At 32.1% G+C, this 18,338-nt stretch overlaps 1 protein-coding gene and 1 long non-coding RNA gene across 7 annotated transcripts in view; one reads left to right on the plus strand and one right to left on the minus strand.

Moving 5' to 3' along the window:
• Positions 1–18,338, minus strand: part of LOC105340715 (multidrug resistance-associated protein 1) — a 411,670-nt gene that overhangs the window by 34,004 nt on the left and 359,328 nt on the right. For all 6 annotated transcript variants that reach the window (XR_010707346.1, XM_066065106.1, XM_066065104.1 and 3 more), the window contains one exon: positions 12,826–12,952. Coding sequence is in view for 5 of the 6 variants with exons in the window: in XM_066065106.1 (XP_065921178.1) it covers positions 12,826–12,952 (127 nt within the window). In the remaining variant the exon portion in view is untranslated. The remainder of the gene's footprint in view (positions 1–12,825; positions 12,953–18,338) is intronic.
• Positions 13,600–17,228, plus strand: LOC136269817 (uncharacterized). The gene is made up of 2 exons (XR_010707353.1): positions 13,600–14,652; positions 16,932–17,228. It is a non-coding gene; the product is annotated as an uncharacterized lncRNA (long non-coding RNA).

An 18,338-nucleotide genomic window follows, 5' to 3' on the forward strand; every position in this document is an offset into this window, starting at 1 on the left:
CAACACATTAAAATTTTTCGAGATACAATATAGGAATGACTGTATAAATTTTTTTGTTCATCGACAAATGAATCTAAAAACCGCATCGCAAACTTTATGAAAGCTGAAGGCTTTCATAAAAAAGTTTGCGGTGCGGTTTTGAGATTCATTTGTCGTTGAGCAAAAAAATTTATACTGTCAATGCTTATAATTCAATTTCAAACACAATCAAATGTTGTATATTTAAGCGAAATTTATTTGTAAAAGTTAAGAAGAAACAAACAAGGTCATGAAATTACTACGCGGCGTGATTTACTCGAGGAGTTGTTTATTGTGTATTACTCTTGACCTGGCTTTACATTTACACTGATTGAATAATTTTGAAAAACAGAATTGTTTATAAAAGATTTTGCTGATACATTTGAGGTTTGATTTTTGAACAGCGATTGTTGAAACAGGTATGCACCCTCACTGCCCTGGTCGTTGGGATAGCTGGGCCCCGCACCGCCATTGCTCACTGATGCCAAGCTGGAGAGAGTCTTGCTTATTGCAAGTTTCTGGTTTCCCGAGCATTTTCTCGCATTGCTGCGGATAGAACATTCGTTTTTGAGTCCACTCATAAACATTATATGACGAAGTTCTATTCCTGCGTCACTAAGCGCCCGAATGCTAGTTGCTCGGAGGCAGTGTGCTGTGTACCGTTGTTTACACTTAGCATTTTGGATATATCACACATAGATTTTGAGAATTGATATTTTTTTACTGGTCTATATGAAAACCAGATATTTTCGTTGAGATCATTCAATGCTTCTGTTTTACAGTGATTAAATAAAGCCTTTGCATTGGGGTCAGTTTCGCTAAGGAGTAGTTTCAGTGACGCGACTGGACATTGTTTGGTGTTTGCTTTTATCGTTGTTTGCTTCTTCGTTTGTTAACCCTCCTTGAATTGTATTTTGTTTTGTTTCATAGGACAGGACGACATATTCATGTTCATTTTCGTCGGTAATAAATTCAAATGAATTTTGTTTCAGCTGTTCATGAAACTCTAGGCCACGGGTTACGAAATGTATTGCTATATCGTACCAGACACGGTATCTCAAGATTACTGGGTTGTCGACAGAGTAAAGGTACTCACAGATTCTCATCAGATCTTCAGGAGTAATGACTTCCTTGTGCTTTGTAGGCTTAGAAATTTCACATTTCACATTATGTTTCAATTTTCCATCCAGAGTATCATTTGCACTTTTAAATTCTTTATCTTTAAGATGCTCATGTCTCTTTCCAGGTCTGAAAGGTGTCTGTTTATGGCTGCTCGAATGTTTTTCATGATATTTTTGTGATATTCAGACTGAGTATTTTCTGTTGTAATTTTTGATCGGGCTTCAGCATAAAATTTGGATAATTTGGAGTTGAGATCAGCTGCTTCAATGGTGAAAAAATCGATTTCAAAACCAAACGTTTCTGTACTCCATTCTAAAAAAAATATTCATACATTGTATGTATATTTTTAATCTAATAATATTAATATGTTTCATATGTAGAAAAAATAAGCCAAGTAAGTGATTTCAAAATTTAGGGTTGTTTTCAAGCTTCTAAAGTTGACACCCCCCCCCCCCCCCCCAATACATTCACATTGGCCACCTTTTTGTATTTTTGGTAATATAACAAAGTTCAAACAGATACTGCTGTGATATGTTTAATTAAATTATAAATTTCACCAAATTTTAACTTTAGGAGATATTTTTATACTTTAAAAGAAAAATGATTACCTTGTATGATTTTAATACCCCATTTTGTGTTGCCTTTTGTGGATTCCGTTTGCCGGCTATCCCGAAACTTTTTAATGTTGTCCTCGGAAACTGTTTTAAACCTTTTCATCGATGTGTTCTCAGAATTTGCGTTTTCTAGAGTTCTTTTCATTTCGGAAATTAATTTTTCGGAATTTTCGGACGCACCAGCATCATTGATTGTGGAAAAAGGATCAACTATCTCATCAATAAAAAAATCATCATCAATTTCTTGCAGAAAATCTAAATTTTCACCATTTTCTTCCATTTCTAGTCTTACTTTGAAATCTCCGTGCTCATCCGATTCCATTGAGAAAACGATTAATTATTCTTGCAGACGTTTATGTATACTGTAGACGTATTTTTTTCCACGGGGTCATAATTCCGCGGAATCGCAATATCAATTTAATCCGCGGGTAAAAATTTACGCGGATTCTTTGAATGAAAAAAAAAATCATTTGAATAAATATTATTAAATTTAGTTCTGAGCGATTTTCATTACCTAGAATTTGTCCAACTTTGGACTTAAATTGTAAGAACCGTTCACAGTGAACAGTAATTATCGGTTGTGCACTGGTCGGTAGTCATTAGTTAGCCGTCAAGATGTTATGAAGCCAGCTAAAATCGTCTTGTGAAACACCACATAATGATTATTTAAATTATGAGTTGATCAGTTTTATCCATTAAAGGTCAGAGCACAAAGGGATCTAAAATTGCAGTAAAAACACGGGTCTTAGCCTCAGTTAATTGGGTCATTGAAAGACAGACCCGCTTGAGGCTATTTGTCGTCTAACACGTGCTGTTATCTCAAACTGGGAGAATTTTAAATTTCATGCAAGTAAATTTACAGAAAATTCAATTCTTTAAGAGATTAAATTATTTATTATGTGAATTCTCAATACAAATTTGTTTGACAGTTTGCATGGATAAAAACGATATACATTGGGTACACGTATATGCAAGTGTTAAATAATGTAGAAACTTCCGATTATCCTTATTCATGTAATGCAATTTCAAAAATTTATTCCTATTAGGAATAAATTTTTGAAATTAAATGCACTTTAAGTACACTAGGAAAAAATTCCGCGGAAAATTTGTTCCCGCGTTCATAGCGTAAATTAATACAACGCGGACAAATGTACGTCTACAGTATTTCATTTCCTGACACTTTGCCAGAAAAATATTTAGAGTTATCCTTCTTTGTTATTTGGAGTTATCGTTCTTGATATTTCTTCATTATATTGATTAAATTTGCCTCTAATTAAAGAATTTAAGAATATACACATGTATATTAAATGGTTGTATCCAATAAATAAAATCACATCATGAATGATTGTTAAAATTTAAATTTTAGGGGTTAAAAATACAATTTTTTTAAAAATACTACTATAGCTAATGTTAATCTTCTGCACCATTTATACATGTATTTCTGTTTTGTATGGTATATATAAAACTAAAAATCATTATGATATTGATGCACAGCCAATGGGTTAGTATTGAGTCTGTGCAAAAAGTATAGGACGCACTTAAGGTATTCGATGTATAACGACCACATTTTGTACCTAATTAATGAATGGTCCGGTATTCTTAATCATTATGTCATTTTGAAGGTGTTATCATATAAAAATTCTCCACCAAAGGAATTTTCAAAATATTGATTATGGTCCAACTAAGTACACATTGAATTTTGCATTGAAGTCTATGGGAAACGTATGTTTTAATATAATATTGTAAAAAGTAACTTGAAATTTTTAAAACTCTCTTGGTTAATACATGCATAAATTTTTTCTTTATTAAAATATGAAATAAAATTAATCATTTACCGCAGATATTTTGACGAAATTAAAATTTTCTTTTTTTCAACAAGGGGAGATAACTCTTTAAAAAATTTTAAGGTGCAAAATGACCGGCTTCTTATATGTTGTCAGTCATGTGAATTTGGTTTATTTCACTTTCATTGTTATTTAGCAATACACATTTAACTGGTTTAAAATGATTCAAAATTCTTTAATATCCCTTCATTATACATTGAATACCTTAAGGTACTTCACTACACCAAGACTTATACTTTTTAAGACACTACGTCACAAGATGGCGATTTAAATGTTTTGTTAAACTGTTTGTATCAATCGATTCAGATGTATATTGTCATAGCTCAGTGGTTAAAGTATCAGACTTGTGAACCGCAGGTCATGAGTTCGAATCCACCTGGGGCTTTTGTTTATGTTTACTGAATGAAATTTTTGAAAACATCATTTTTTATCTAAAATTGTACATTTTTTCGCCTATTTGACATATTTACTTTTTATCCATCATGCTTTCTGTCATAATCAAGTAATTTTCTGCTGATTTGAGAAACAATTTCACGGTGTAGTGAGGAACCTTAAGCTCTCATTCATCAAGCTATGAATAGAAAAGAGCGCAATGGTGAGAGATGGGAAGAAAGTGATCAACACAAAGAAAATTGAATTGTGACACTATAAAACAAAATTATGTTTATTTGCGACGAAAGAGTAGACTCCATATTGTTCATGAATTATACTTGCATTGACGATTTTACCCTACTACAAACTACTGGGTATGCAAGTGCATCACCCAGAATTAATGATGAAACCAAAATTATAAAAAGTTTACTCCACTGTGAGGCATGATAACCAAGCTGAAGTTAGCAGGCACTAACAGCAGCCATTACGCCAGTAGAAGTTAACAGCCAATAAGGAAAATCGTCAAAGTACTGAGAGTACTCCAACAGAAAATAAATTTTACTTTATCATCGGCATACATTAATTAATATCAAGATGATTAATACATCAATTGTTTGTAGATCATTGACAACTTCGGAGGCAGTAAAGATCATGTGATCAAAATCAAGGGGGATCATAAACCCCTAATATGAGCTCGAACCCCTTATCGACGCTTTTAGAAACAATCTCTTCTTATTATAATCGATCAGTGTTATCTATTTAAGAATAACTATAGTCAGGTACTCTTCACACATTTGCTCTAAAAGAATAAAGTCTATTCATGAACACAAATACCACATTACAACAAATATTTAGAATATCGATGTTTATGTATAACGTAGAAGAAAACAAAACTAACATAAAATAATTTTTAAAAAATCACTTTCCCCCAGAAATGTAAATAAGAAGTATTCTTATTCCTACGTTACCTGCCTCCTTAGTCTTTTTCCATATAAAATATATACATGTATCATTCTTCAATTGACATTTCATTCACCAATGAATATTACTTATATTATTACAACAATTATTCTTTCATGATTATTGTTCGTTAATTATCACACAATATCCTCATTGTATATGAATTTGTTTTTCTTTATTTGCGTCATTAACGGCCATATGTCAACGAGAGAAGTGACGTAACTGTTAACAATCAATTTGTGGCGATGTAAGAGTGTTCTGCGTTTGCTTGCTACGGATATGGAAAACTATATACAGCGAATTTATTTACAAATTCGGTGTTAATCAGTTGAACAGAATGAAAATTCAAGTAATTTCAAGGTCTTATCTTGGATACGGAGTAACCAATTTCTATTCTTGTTTACAGCGGGGGTTAATCTTCCACGGGGGTCATTTTTCTTCATGTTTAACATAAAGAAAAATAACCCTGGGTCTTTTTTCTTTAGAAAAATCCAATTATTCTTCAGCAAGGGGGGTCATTATTCTACGTCGAAAAATGACACCCGGTCATTTATCTACGGGGGTCATTATTCTTCAAATGACTACAGAAGTTGTTAAACATCGGCGAGCTCATTCAAACTTTCGGAATCCTATTCCCAAAGAAAGCAGGACTTAGATTTATACAAAAGGGACATAATCACAATGGCCACCACCTGTAACCCAGGCAATGGGTTTTACGAATACCATCAGTAATTTAGTCTAATGGCAGCTTCGCATCTTAAGAATAATAACATTCTAATTGACTGGTCTGTGCGGAGCAACACTTTATTTTGGAATTTGTTTGTAAATGCCAGACCTGGGTCATGTGCAACCTGCAAGACTACGCTGCACTCTACAGGCTTTTGCCTCGTTAATGACAAAGTTAAAGATAAGAGAAACAGTGAAATGTATTACTATGGACGTCGGACAGAATTTCATGAAGATAGAGAAATTTGAATCAATGGCTTCTAAGACTGTCACATATTTAGATGCAAAGAACACTTACATCTGCATCAACTGCAGAGGAGACCACTCTAAACAAAATTGTAGCTCAAAAAACTCCCAGCAGCCCCACACAAATGGGGCTTTCAAAAAAATGAAATTACCAACTTTGATAAGAAAATAATAAAGCCCATCAACATAGACAGTCTTCAATCCTTCTACAAGATCATCTCGACACCGATTCTACAGAATATTTAATGAATGGTTTACGTTTCGGCTTTCAAACTGGCTTCCAAAAAATTCTCTTGAATGCAAAAATATAAAGTCAGCCTCATTAAACTCGGCTAGCGTTATAACAGAGATCGTAAACAAAGAACTTATCCTGGGTCACTTGTATTGTCCATTTTCGGAAATGTCCTTTCGACACTATTGTATTTACCCTAATGGCATAGCTAAAGGGGCGCCTGTAAAGTGCGAAACGAAATCGAAACGAAACGAAACGAAACGAAATCAAACGAAACGAAACGAAATCAAACGAAACGAAACGAAACCAATCGAAACGAAACGAAATCAATCCAAACGAAACGAAATCAAACGAAACGAAACCAAAAATCGAAACGAAACGAAACGGAATTTAAAGAAAACTAATATCAATTTTGACTACATAAAAGTGAAAATAAATTCATTGAAATAAATTTTTGAACCATAAAATATACCTACCTGTATGTTTCAGATTGGCGCTGTAAATTTTTAAGCCGATTATCCGAAATTTGCAAAAATTATATAATTATGTATATAAGTGATGTACATTCCTATACCTTTTAATGTTTCTTATTTGTTTCATTAAAAGATAAAAATGATATTCAGACCTGTTGAGAGAGAGAGAGAGAGAGAGAGAGAGAGAGCTTAAAACTTATCAGCGACATCACATAGCAAAGTATATATGCAAGTTTTGGAAGAGAGAGACAGAGATATGATGATGATACTGAAGGGGACATTCTAACAACAATTTTCTTTCTATCAATTTTAAATATTGTAAAAATGAAACGATCGAATACAATGTGATTTATAGCATACTGGTTGGTTACCAGTTTCTAACATATAATAAGAAAGTATAGCAAGAATTTGGACGTCGTAGTTTGACAAAATTAAAGTGCAATATAAAGGGTTTTTTTACCTGTTCTCTTTCTCTCCCTTTCACACGCAAAGACAATTTATTTGAATCATTTTTACAATATTTCATATCGATATAAAAAAAAATCGTGTAGTTGGAATGTCTCCGTAAATACTGTAAACGCACTATATTTAGGATGTACAATATTAGGCGGAATATAATTTTTCAACAAGTTAGCATGGATTTGATTTAGCGCATTTCTGAATTTACCTTTTTATCTACATATATATTTTACATTTGGCAATGTACTTGATTTTGCGGACGCCGTTTTCCGCCAAAATCACAAAATAGAATACATAGCCAAAGGGGTAAAGACAGTTTTAGAATACGTTTACAGTATAATCATCTTTATATTGAAAGTTAATTTTGTCAAATTACGACGTCCAAATTCATGCTATACATATTACAACAATTCTTATTATATGTTAGAAACTACAGGTAACCAACCAGTATGCTCTAAATCACATTGTATTCGATCGTTTCGTTTTTACAATATTTCAAATCGACAGAAAGAAAATTGATGTTAGAATGTCCCCTTTAGTATCATCATCATATCTCTATCTCTCTTTCTTTCTTTCTCTCTCTCCCAAACTTGCATATATACTTTGCTATATGATGTCGATGATAAGTTTTAAGGCATCTCTCTTTCTCTCTCTCTCTCTCTCTCTCTCTCTCTCTCTCTCTCTCAAAACGTCTGAATATCTTTTTAATCATTTAATGAAACAAATAAGAAACATTAAAAGGTATAGGAATGTACATCACTTATTTACATAATTATATAATTTTTGCAAATTTCGGATAATCGGCTTAAAAATTTACAGCGCCAATCTGAAACATACAGGTAGGTATATTTTATGGTTCAAAAATTTATTTCAATGAATTTATTTTCACTTTTATGTAGTCAAAATTGATATTAGTTTTCTTTAAATTCCGTTTCGTTTCGTTTCGATTTTTGGTTTCGTTTCGTTTGATTTTGTTTCGTTTCGATTGATTTCGTTTCGTTTCAATTGGTTTCGTTTCGTTTCGTTTGATTTCGTTTCGTTTCGATTGGTTTCGTTTCGTTTCGTTTCGATTTCGTTTCGCACTTTACAGGCGCCCTAGCTAAAGGAACTAGATGCCTCCCATATACTCGTTATGTAGCAAAAAAAATTCAGAATCGCTCCGAAACGATTTTGGAGAAAATTAGTGAGGCTGCATTGAAAATAACAGTCAACTTTTCATCTAAAAATTTAATTCATTTTTATGAAGAATTCAACACTTTTTCACCAATGTTTTTTACTCGCTTCGAATTTACACACCATGTTGACATTTGGAACTCTCAGTATATTTTATATTAAATGCACTGAGTTAGATATATCCCGTATTCCTTTGATGAACAGAATATAAGACAAATTTTCTATGAACATTTAAACGTACTTTTAATATCGTTTCTGAGATTATCCATGCAAATGTGATATTGTGGAAACATAAACTAAAGAGCCATTTCTCAACGAGATATTATAACTAACAAAAACTTGAACATCCAAACTTTGTGGAAAGTCAAGACTATGTATGAAGATATGTTTACTATGTTCTGTATGATCCGGCGTAACTTCCAGTTGTCACAGAAAGTACTCAAAAATTGATATTTTGTCTTTTTGTTTTGTTTAACTTAATTAGAAACAAACTAAGTTCAACAGCTGGTATTTTTTAAAATAAATTTTCAGAAATCAAAATCCTAGCAATATGCACACCTTTGATATATATGTACAATTGATTTGCAAAAGAACAACTTGCTGTCTTGAAAACTGTAAGAGGAGATATTTGACAATAGGGTACCCTATATGTAATATTTTGCCATAAAATGTCTAAGTTCAATAGCTGAAATTTTTTTGATAAATTATGAAAAATCAAAATCCTAGCAATATGCACACCTCTGATACAAGTACAACTGGTCTGCTAAACAAGTTTACATCCCATAAACAGGCTGTTGAACACACTCTATTGAACTGTTGGAATTGTTTTGATTTCCTACATTTTTGAAATCTTGTGAGAAAATAGATCAACACCACTATTGTTTATCAATGTGATTATCAAAATGTGCAATTAAATATATTTCAAGCTGTATTATTGAGTTTAAATAAACATCTATTTAAAATTGAGCGTAGAATACCATTTCCAGTTAGAGGGGATGAATTTCCAGTTTTCCTTCTTTTGTTATGCTGGCAAATAAAATACCAAAAACATAAAAAAAGCCAGGAAAACGGACTACCTTGTATACATGTAGTAAGATCATAACTTTAGCATTGTAGTTGTTGAGTAGACAATTTTTGAAAAAATTTTCCAAAATATTTCTATGTTGAACCAGTATTGGGCCAGGGGCAAATTTTTAACCTTTTCGAGTCTTCACTTAATACACATGTAAGCTTTGGTGTAAATCTTGGCATTTCTTGTGCAGTGGTTTTAGAGAAGAATATTTTGAAGACACTCATGCTATTATCAATCTTTTCTTTGAAAAAGGTTTAATCCTTTATTTTAACAATGTAAAATTCCCTTCGAATATTGATTTAACAACGGTTTATTAAATTTTGCCCAATGGTTCTTAAAGGGACTTGGACACGATTTAAGATCAAAAATTTTATTTTTATTTTTTATGTATAAAACAGTTAACTGGTGCATTTTAAATGATTGACCAAAATATTGAATGTTACAGTCAAGTTACAAGCAAGTTACAGAGCTAAGAATTGATTGTTATGTAAACAAAGCTCGAGTCTTATAGTTGTTTACAAAAAATGTAATGTAGAAAATTACAATTTCTTAGACAAAATGACAGGCCAAAAACAATTTAAACTAATTCAATATCTTCATAAATACTATTATCAACAAAAGAAAGATACATTTGATTGAAACTCACACCAATACAACACACATGTAAAAAATGACAATACTGAGCTTTGTTTACAAAACAAAGAATTATGAACTCTGTATCTTGCTTATAATTTGATATTTGACTTTCAAATTTTGACAAAGCATTATAAACCTCTATATTCATTAGTATAAACATTAAAAATGGAAAAATAAAATTTGAAAATTTTATGTCAAATCGTGTCCAAGTCCCTTTAAGAAGTAAAAAATGTGACAAATTTACAGATGAACATGCAGAAAGACAGATGGACTATGGAGATGTGGTATATCTATTACGTATTTGTGTATGTTTAATTCCGGAAAGGACTATATATGGTTTGAGCCTAAAATGGCCCCCTAAAATGAACATTATCATTTTACTGTAATTCTTTGTTTTATTTGTACAAATGTACATTTGAAGTTTTTTCATAATTTTCATTTTGATTTTAGTGCCCACAATTTAAAAATATGACATCATAAAGTTTACTTTTTACCGCCATTTTCTCATTTTTAGCATAAAACGGCTTGTTTTGAGGCAGTTTTTCTTTAAGGAAACATTGAGCGACTACTTGAACAAACAAAATATTTTCACCAAAGATGTATCTTTCCAATACTTATAAGTGACAAAAAGTTCGTTCTCGTTCAAAGAGTCGTTCTATATTTCCCATTCGAAAAAAGATAAGAAAAATGTCAATTTTTGGTTAATTTTGATTGAATTATAAAAATAGCGTCACTTCTGACGTCATATACTGCCAGTGAGTGCATATAAATCAAATAAATAGGTGAAAAACATATATCATGTCAACTCTTTTATAAAATAACACAACAAATTAATGTACCTGAATCATTTTAAAAATAGCGAATTTTGGGGGCCAAATTTGACTAAAATCATATATAGTTCATCTGTTTATATTTTTTTTAAAGTCTAATGATGCCCTGTCTATTGTTATTTAGATTCTACTGTCTGTAGGTGAATAAATTAGGGATGTCATCGAGTACTCGACTATCGCTCAGTTAAACCAATATTCTACTAAAAGAACTATATATGATATTAGTCAAATTTGGCCCCCAAAATTCGCTATTTTTAAAATGATTCAGGTACATTAATATGCTGTGTTATTTTATAAAAGAGTTGACAGGAAATATGTTTTTCACCTATTTATTTGATTTATATGCAGTCACTGGCAGTTTATGACGTCAGAAGTGACGCTATTTTTATAATTTAATCAAAACCAATCAAAAAATGACATTTTTCTTATCTTTTTTCGAATGGGAAACATAGAGCGACTCTTTGAACAAGAACGAACTTTTTGTCACTTATAAGTATTGGATAGATACATCTTTGGTGAAAATATTTTGTTTGTTCAAGCAGTCGCTCAATGTTTCCTTAAAGAAAAACTACCTAAAAACAAGCCGTTTTATGCTTAAAATGAGAAAATGGCGGGAAAAGGTAAACTTTTTGATGTCATATTTTTAAATTGTTGGTACTTAAATCAAAATGAAAATTATGAAAAAACTTCAAATGTATATTTGTACAAATAAAACAAAGAATTACAGTAAAATGACAATGTTCATTTTAGGGGGCCAATTTAGGCTTAAACCATATATAGTCCTTTTCTTAATCAATTACTCGTAATAAAGTGAATAGAATTTAAAATTATTCATTCTTCATAACAAGGCAGTTTTTGTTCTACTAAGATAACTTTTTTCTTTTCTCGACATGTTTGATCAGTAAGTTACACTCTTTTTCATCGATGTCCCTGGTGTATTTTTGAAGCAGCTAATGATTAATCTTTTTTGATTTACTTAGGCAGACATGTTCTTGAGAACAATTTGTGTTTCTTATTATCAGTAATTTATTGGAATAGATGTTTGTATAAATCAACTGCATATACTTTGATCAAAGGCACCATATGGGTGAAGTATGAGCCAGATAAGAACAAAAGGATAGAAGATCTGCTCTGGACAAGGATTTTTCATATTATTTGGGTATGACCTTCACATCTGACCTTGAAAAAATGGTTTAAAGTCACTACACACCCTTTACTCAAAAGCTCTGTTTATGTGAGGCATGAGCCAAAATAGAGCTTAAGGTGGTATGGGACCTCTGTCAATATTAATGTAGATTAATCTTCATAATAATTAGAATACTTTAAATAGTTTAGGATTTTACAATATTTCAGCAAAATAGATTTTGAAAATATTTGAAGAGATAAAATTTGTAAAACCCCATACAAGATTCGAACTCTCGACTTTCAGATTCCTAGTTTACCCTCTATCTAACCCACTGCGCTACGCTGTTAAATGACAATATTGAGAAAGAAACTACTTATATAATTTTACTCCATTTTATTGTTTATTTCGATAAACCATATGTCATAACAATACGTAGAGGTGTCCCATACTACCTTAATAGAAAGAATATATATGCTCTGAAAAAAGGATTTTTGCGTGGTCTGATATGACCTTGATCCTTGATCTACAAACTTCATTCAAGATCACTGCACACCCTTTGACCATAGACACTCTGTTAGTGAAGTATGAGCCAGATTGGACCAAGGGGAAGGAGGATAAGCCCCAGACAAGGATTTTATATATAATTCTGCTATGACCTTAACCTTAGACCTAAAACATTCTTTAAGATCACTGCACAGCCTTTACCCAAAGGTACTCTATGGGTGAAGTATGAGTCAGATTGGGCCAAGGGGAAAGAAGATATGCTCCGGACAAGCAATCTCAGATGGACAGACAGAATGATGACTATAGGGCGCCCGCACAGGGGGACCATAATGATTACAAAGGCATTAGATATTCTGCATATGTGTTTAATTTATTATCCTTTTTCAAGTTTCCCAAAGTCTAAGTTTATTGAACTTACATTCAAAGCATATGTCACTGATAATCCAACTGTTCCACCTGTCAACGTAGCTCTTCCAAAAACAGCAAATAAACAAGCGAAGAAGACAACGCTATTGCCGACAAATTCTAGACGAACTGCCAGCCATCTATAAAATACAATTAAAATTAATCTAAAATTTCAAAATATACATGTTATAATTTAAAGGGGTGGTCATGATTTTGGTCAAATTTTATTTTTCTATTTCTAATGATCAACCAAAACTTAAATGTAAGTAGTGAGGCTATCAGCAAGATTCTTTGTTATGTAAAGAGGGCCCGTGCCCTGTTTTTGTTTACATTGGTTCAATATACATGTAAAGATCTTTTCCAAACCGATTTTCTATCTGCTAAATAAATTCATTTTAAACATATATTAACAGATCTTATCATTTTTATATTCATTTTAGATATCGATTTGGAATTTTCTATTCAACCACATAAAAAGTAAACAAACAAGAGGCCCAATGGGCCACATCGCTCACCTGAACAACACTGGCTTTATATGGCCGTTTAAACTAGTTAGGGTCTTCCGTCTCCAGCGGAAGACCCTACTATTATTCTATTGTTTCTTTTTCACTTTTCTTATTAGGGTTTTCCGTTTTTCAACGGAAAACCCTTCTGTTATTCTACTGTTTCTTATTATTATTTTTTTTTTTTCCCGCAAATTTTGTGCACGAGATTTCTCGAACATTTTTTGTCTGATTGCTATGAAACTTTCAGGGTATGTAGATGATAATATCTCTTGACGTTTTTTTCAAATTTTTAAAATTCACTTCCGGTTATGAGTTATTGCCCTTTAATTGAAATTTGGGGGGTCTTTTGTCCAGAGTTGATCTCGGGAACTACAGATGATAGATGCATGAAATTTGGCGAAATTGTCGGTAACATTTTATAGTTTTGCTGGCATGAAAATTTTGGTAATTTCTTTGTTAGTTTTTGAGCTATTTGTCGCCAAAGTTTAAGATTTTTTCGGGGCTGAAATTTTGTTGCTTTTTGTATTATAACCTTTAAACTAAAAATGTTTTGTTAATACATATAGAACAAAAGTTGTTTAGAATAACGAGAGCTTTCATTTAAAATTAAGAAAAAAGGGCTGGCCCCTATAATTAGGGGTCAGCAGCTCATACACGTATTTTTCTGATAGCAAAAATCGTTATCATTTTATGAAAAAAAATTAATTCAGTTATTGTTAATATATTAAATAATGTCATTTGGTATCAAATTAAACAAGTTCTGTGCTATATTTTTTTTCAAATTTCATATAACAAATATGTGAGAATCGTACATGAACGAGTTAATATGTCTACATAGACACACAAGCGAACAAATGCCACATTAAGGCCCAGGAATTTACTGCATTACGTTGTGTTGCGTCTTAGATAAATTGTTGTGATTCAATTTCATTTTTTTCATCTATATCATTTATGAATTCAATGAACACACATTATTTAAACGTTCTATGTGCAACTATTTGTCGGGGCGCCCCTGTTTGTAACCCCCGCGCGCGCGCCGAATGTAAACAGTAACGAACGGCATTGTAGAAAAGAGAGAGCCGTAATGCAGAAGAGAAGTTGTGTATTCTTTCGGTGTACACATGCATTTTCAAGTTACTGTGAAACATATGAACATGCACAGGGAACAATACTACATATTTGTTTAAGGAGGATATTTTTCTTGTGTGAATCGTTTACGAGGAAATTCTGACAGCCACACTTCTGTCGACGATCAGCCGTTGATAAGCTACGAGTAATAAAGGAGAAAAGATGGACATTAAAGTGTGTGATTAATGTGGATGTTACTGAACAAGGTGAGGCTTTTACTCCTTTAAAAGTTTCTTGTTAACTGGTTAAAATTTAGTATATAGTATAGATGTACATGCAAGTACGTGCACACTGTTAGATGTTTTTGTTATGGTGTGGGTGTTTGTTTACAAACGTGTAATTTTTACATGTTTCATGGATGTTTAGACTCGCTCGAGGTTCATGGGGGACTGGAAAGGGTAACTGAATTTATCTATTTAAAAAAATAACAGATTGTGAATTTTCAACTCAAAATTCAAAGCAGGGTCTAATTAGAAACGTATCATATATTCTTGTGCAGAAGACTCCAAATGTAGTCATGAATACCCTGTAGACATAACTTCAAGTAAATAAAATTGTATACTTCAGACTTCAGAGTTAAAACATGACTTTAATATCTTTATGATGCCGATCATTGTATCATTAAAGAGGTTTAGCAGACCAACGGGTACCCGGTACATGTACTTGTACATGTAGGTTAAAAGTTAGAACTATGCCTACCATTCTACCAGTTCACATAATTGTTCTTGTTTAGCAGTTATGATGTGTACTTAAATTGTCCTTGTTAATGTTTTAAATGTAATTTTTTATTCTCTTTTTTTAATCTGACTACTGGCAGTACTGGAGTGCGAGCAGTTCTCGCCGAGGACCATTTCTCGCTGGTGCACTGTTACATCATATTTTCGTATATAATTTTATGTGTTGATAAAATGACGTAACAATGCACTGGTGAGAAATGGTACTCGGCGAGAACTGATCGCACGCCAATATTGATTAATTACAGACAAAAACTGAAGGTTGCGAGTGTTATTTTTTATTGAACAACATTGTTTAAAATAATTCTTTATATATGTGACGATCAGACCGGTTTGAATACCAGTGCCAGATAGCTCAGTTGGTAGAGCACCTGACTAGAGATTCAGGGGGCCCAGGTTCAAATCCCGGTTTGGTCCTTCATTATTTCTCCCATCCTGTTACAATATTGGTGTTGTGACCAACCCCTGGAACTAACAGGTTAACTCGATCCTGCCAGGGATGATCTTCGAGGGTGAAGATCATTTAAGGGGGAGGAATGTGACGGTCAGACTGGTTTGAATACCGGTGCCAGATACATGTAGCTCAGTTGGTAGAGCACTTGACTAGAGATTCAGAGGGCCAGGTTCGAATCCCACTTTGTTCCGTCGTTATTTCTCCCATCTTTTACATATACATGTATATCAGATATATGACAGATGATTAAGGTCATCACATGTTTTGCAAGATGCAATAAGTGTTAAAAACCTTTACTTTACAACAGAATACATTTAAGTGAATATTTATGTTTCTTGTTATTATTTGGTGTGGTTTTCTTGACAGTGTCGCATAAACAATTTACCCGCTCCTAAAACACAAACTTTCTTTTTGTGGATTCAGCTTACCGCTGATTGGCTACTGTTGCAGCAGACAAATAAGATATGCACGCACAAAACACAATGAACTTATCAGAGAATGAGTTGAGTTTATTTAAACTGTTGGAATTTGGGTATTTTTTTTTTAAATGTATACTTGTGACAAAACATATGTGTGGTACATACAGCTGTAGCTTTATGAAGAAAATTTTGGTTAGACCATATATACCTATCGTGCAAGTAAATGATATTTACAAAAAACTTGCAATTTATGGCGCACTAAATATACGCTAGTTTTATAAAGATTGACATATATGTAATGTACCACATTCTTTGAAAAATTATCTATTAAAAATTCTTCATTAAGTTTACTCTTACATGTTTTATGCTTATTACACGTAGTATTGTTTTTAAAACATGTAATTTATAAGAAAATAAACAAAAACCCTCGCTAAATTTATTTGCAAAAAAAAAAAAACACAGTAGAATTGATAAAAAATGGTATACCAGAAGCTAATACCAGTACATGTACTTTGACGCTGTTCGGTGGGTAATATTCGTTTGTAATTTACGAATTGAAATATTGACTGTTGCACTACAAGTACGGTAATAAACTCTCTCTCTCTCTCTCTCTCTCTCTCTCTCTCAAACTCTCTCTTTCTCAATTTGATAAGTGTTTATACCTATGAAAATTTTTTAATATTATATTATGACTTGATATGCAAATTTCTGATCTTGTACTGCCTAAATGTTATGTCATGTATTGGGATATGTCATATTTATTACACTGCATGGTCAGTGTATTTTTTACAGAAATACTATGCATATGTTAATGTAAACACAGCTATTACTAGTACATGTATGTAAACACAGCTAATTATTTTTTTTATTTATTTCAGCTCAAAACAGACTCTTGTTACCACATGGCTTTTACCGGTACCTGTTGATTCTTGTGGGTCAGCTCCTGAGATTAACCTGTCACCTCTATCCACATGCATATTCCTTGTGTTCTACAGACTATTTACTGGTAATTCAAATTAAATCCGATAATGCATGAACAATAATGGAACTTGAAGAAAGCATCATGCCATGTTGTGGTTTGTGTTTGATAAGAAATTATGAAAACAAAATTAAGGCTGTTTAAAGAAATTCATAATTGCTGTGAAAATTTGTTTTTCAATAAAAGTATACAATTATGTTTCCTTTATTTTTTATTTCATAAAGATATTTAGATGTGTTTACATAATTGAACCCCCCCCCCCTATTTAATTGTCTGCATTAAAATTACATGTAGGATATGTAAATGTACATTTGACTTTGAAATAACATCTGCTATGATAATTACTTTTGAAATGAACAAGAAACAACCTATTTCTACCTTTCTAAGGTATATATGCATAAAAAAGTAGAAAAACATGTCAAATTTGAACATTTTTCATTGAAATCAACTCTGTCTCCAGCTACCTGGGTGTGTTTGAATTTAATTCTAATTTAAGGCAGATGTCTAACTTGTAGGTTGTAACTTACTGTTTTAGCATGGTTAGAAGAAGACTAGAAATCAGAATAGATTAGATATTCACTAAATATGATTGTTAGCTTACTTTTTTCATGAAAACAAGAAATCACAAGCAGGACAGCTGTCTATTTGTTAATTAAAATGGTACAAATCATACAATAAACAAATAAAGATCAAATTTTAGAATCATTGATGATTGTTTTCAAATATGTGTGAGAAATGACTCAAGGAAATTGCCACACGTTTCATAAAATTAGGTAAAACATTTCAAACCATGACTTTTTATGAAAATCAAAAGATTGGGGGGTGGGGGGTATACATGTAAGGGTATTTCTAAGTGATGTGAAGCTTTTATCATGATTATATCATGTAGGCATATGTTGTATTGAATAAGGTTTCTTTTTAAAGGTGGTTGAACAAAAGTTGACCTCTAAAAGGTCAGGTAAAGATGTTTTACTATGGAGAACCCTGTAAATCTGTGTTTACTAAAGGAAATTGGAAATGGTGGGTTCACTTAAATGGCCATATTTTTATTAAACCTCAATGGAATTGGCAATATGTGGTATTCTTTTTCTCAGAATTGCATTAGCTTTCTTATTCTAAGACAAACTGTCTTTTCATAAAAATGTTAGTGTACTAAGTTAAAGATACAAGGAACAGTTTCGGATAAAGTACATGTACCGTCAATATTTTTGTAAAATTGAGAGTGACTGTACTTGAAGGTTTATCATTGTTGCGTAGATTCATGAAATGAATTTTAATGATTATCAATAGTTAGAGGGATGTCTCT

This window comes from Magallana gigas, chromosome 7, assembly GCF_963853765.1.
Source record: "Magallana gigas chromosome 7, xbMagGiga1.1, whole genome shotgun sequence".
Lineage (NCBI taxonomy): Eukaryota > Metazoa > Mollusca > Bivalvia > Ostreida > Ostreidae > Magallana > Magallana gigas.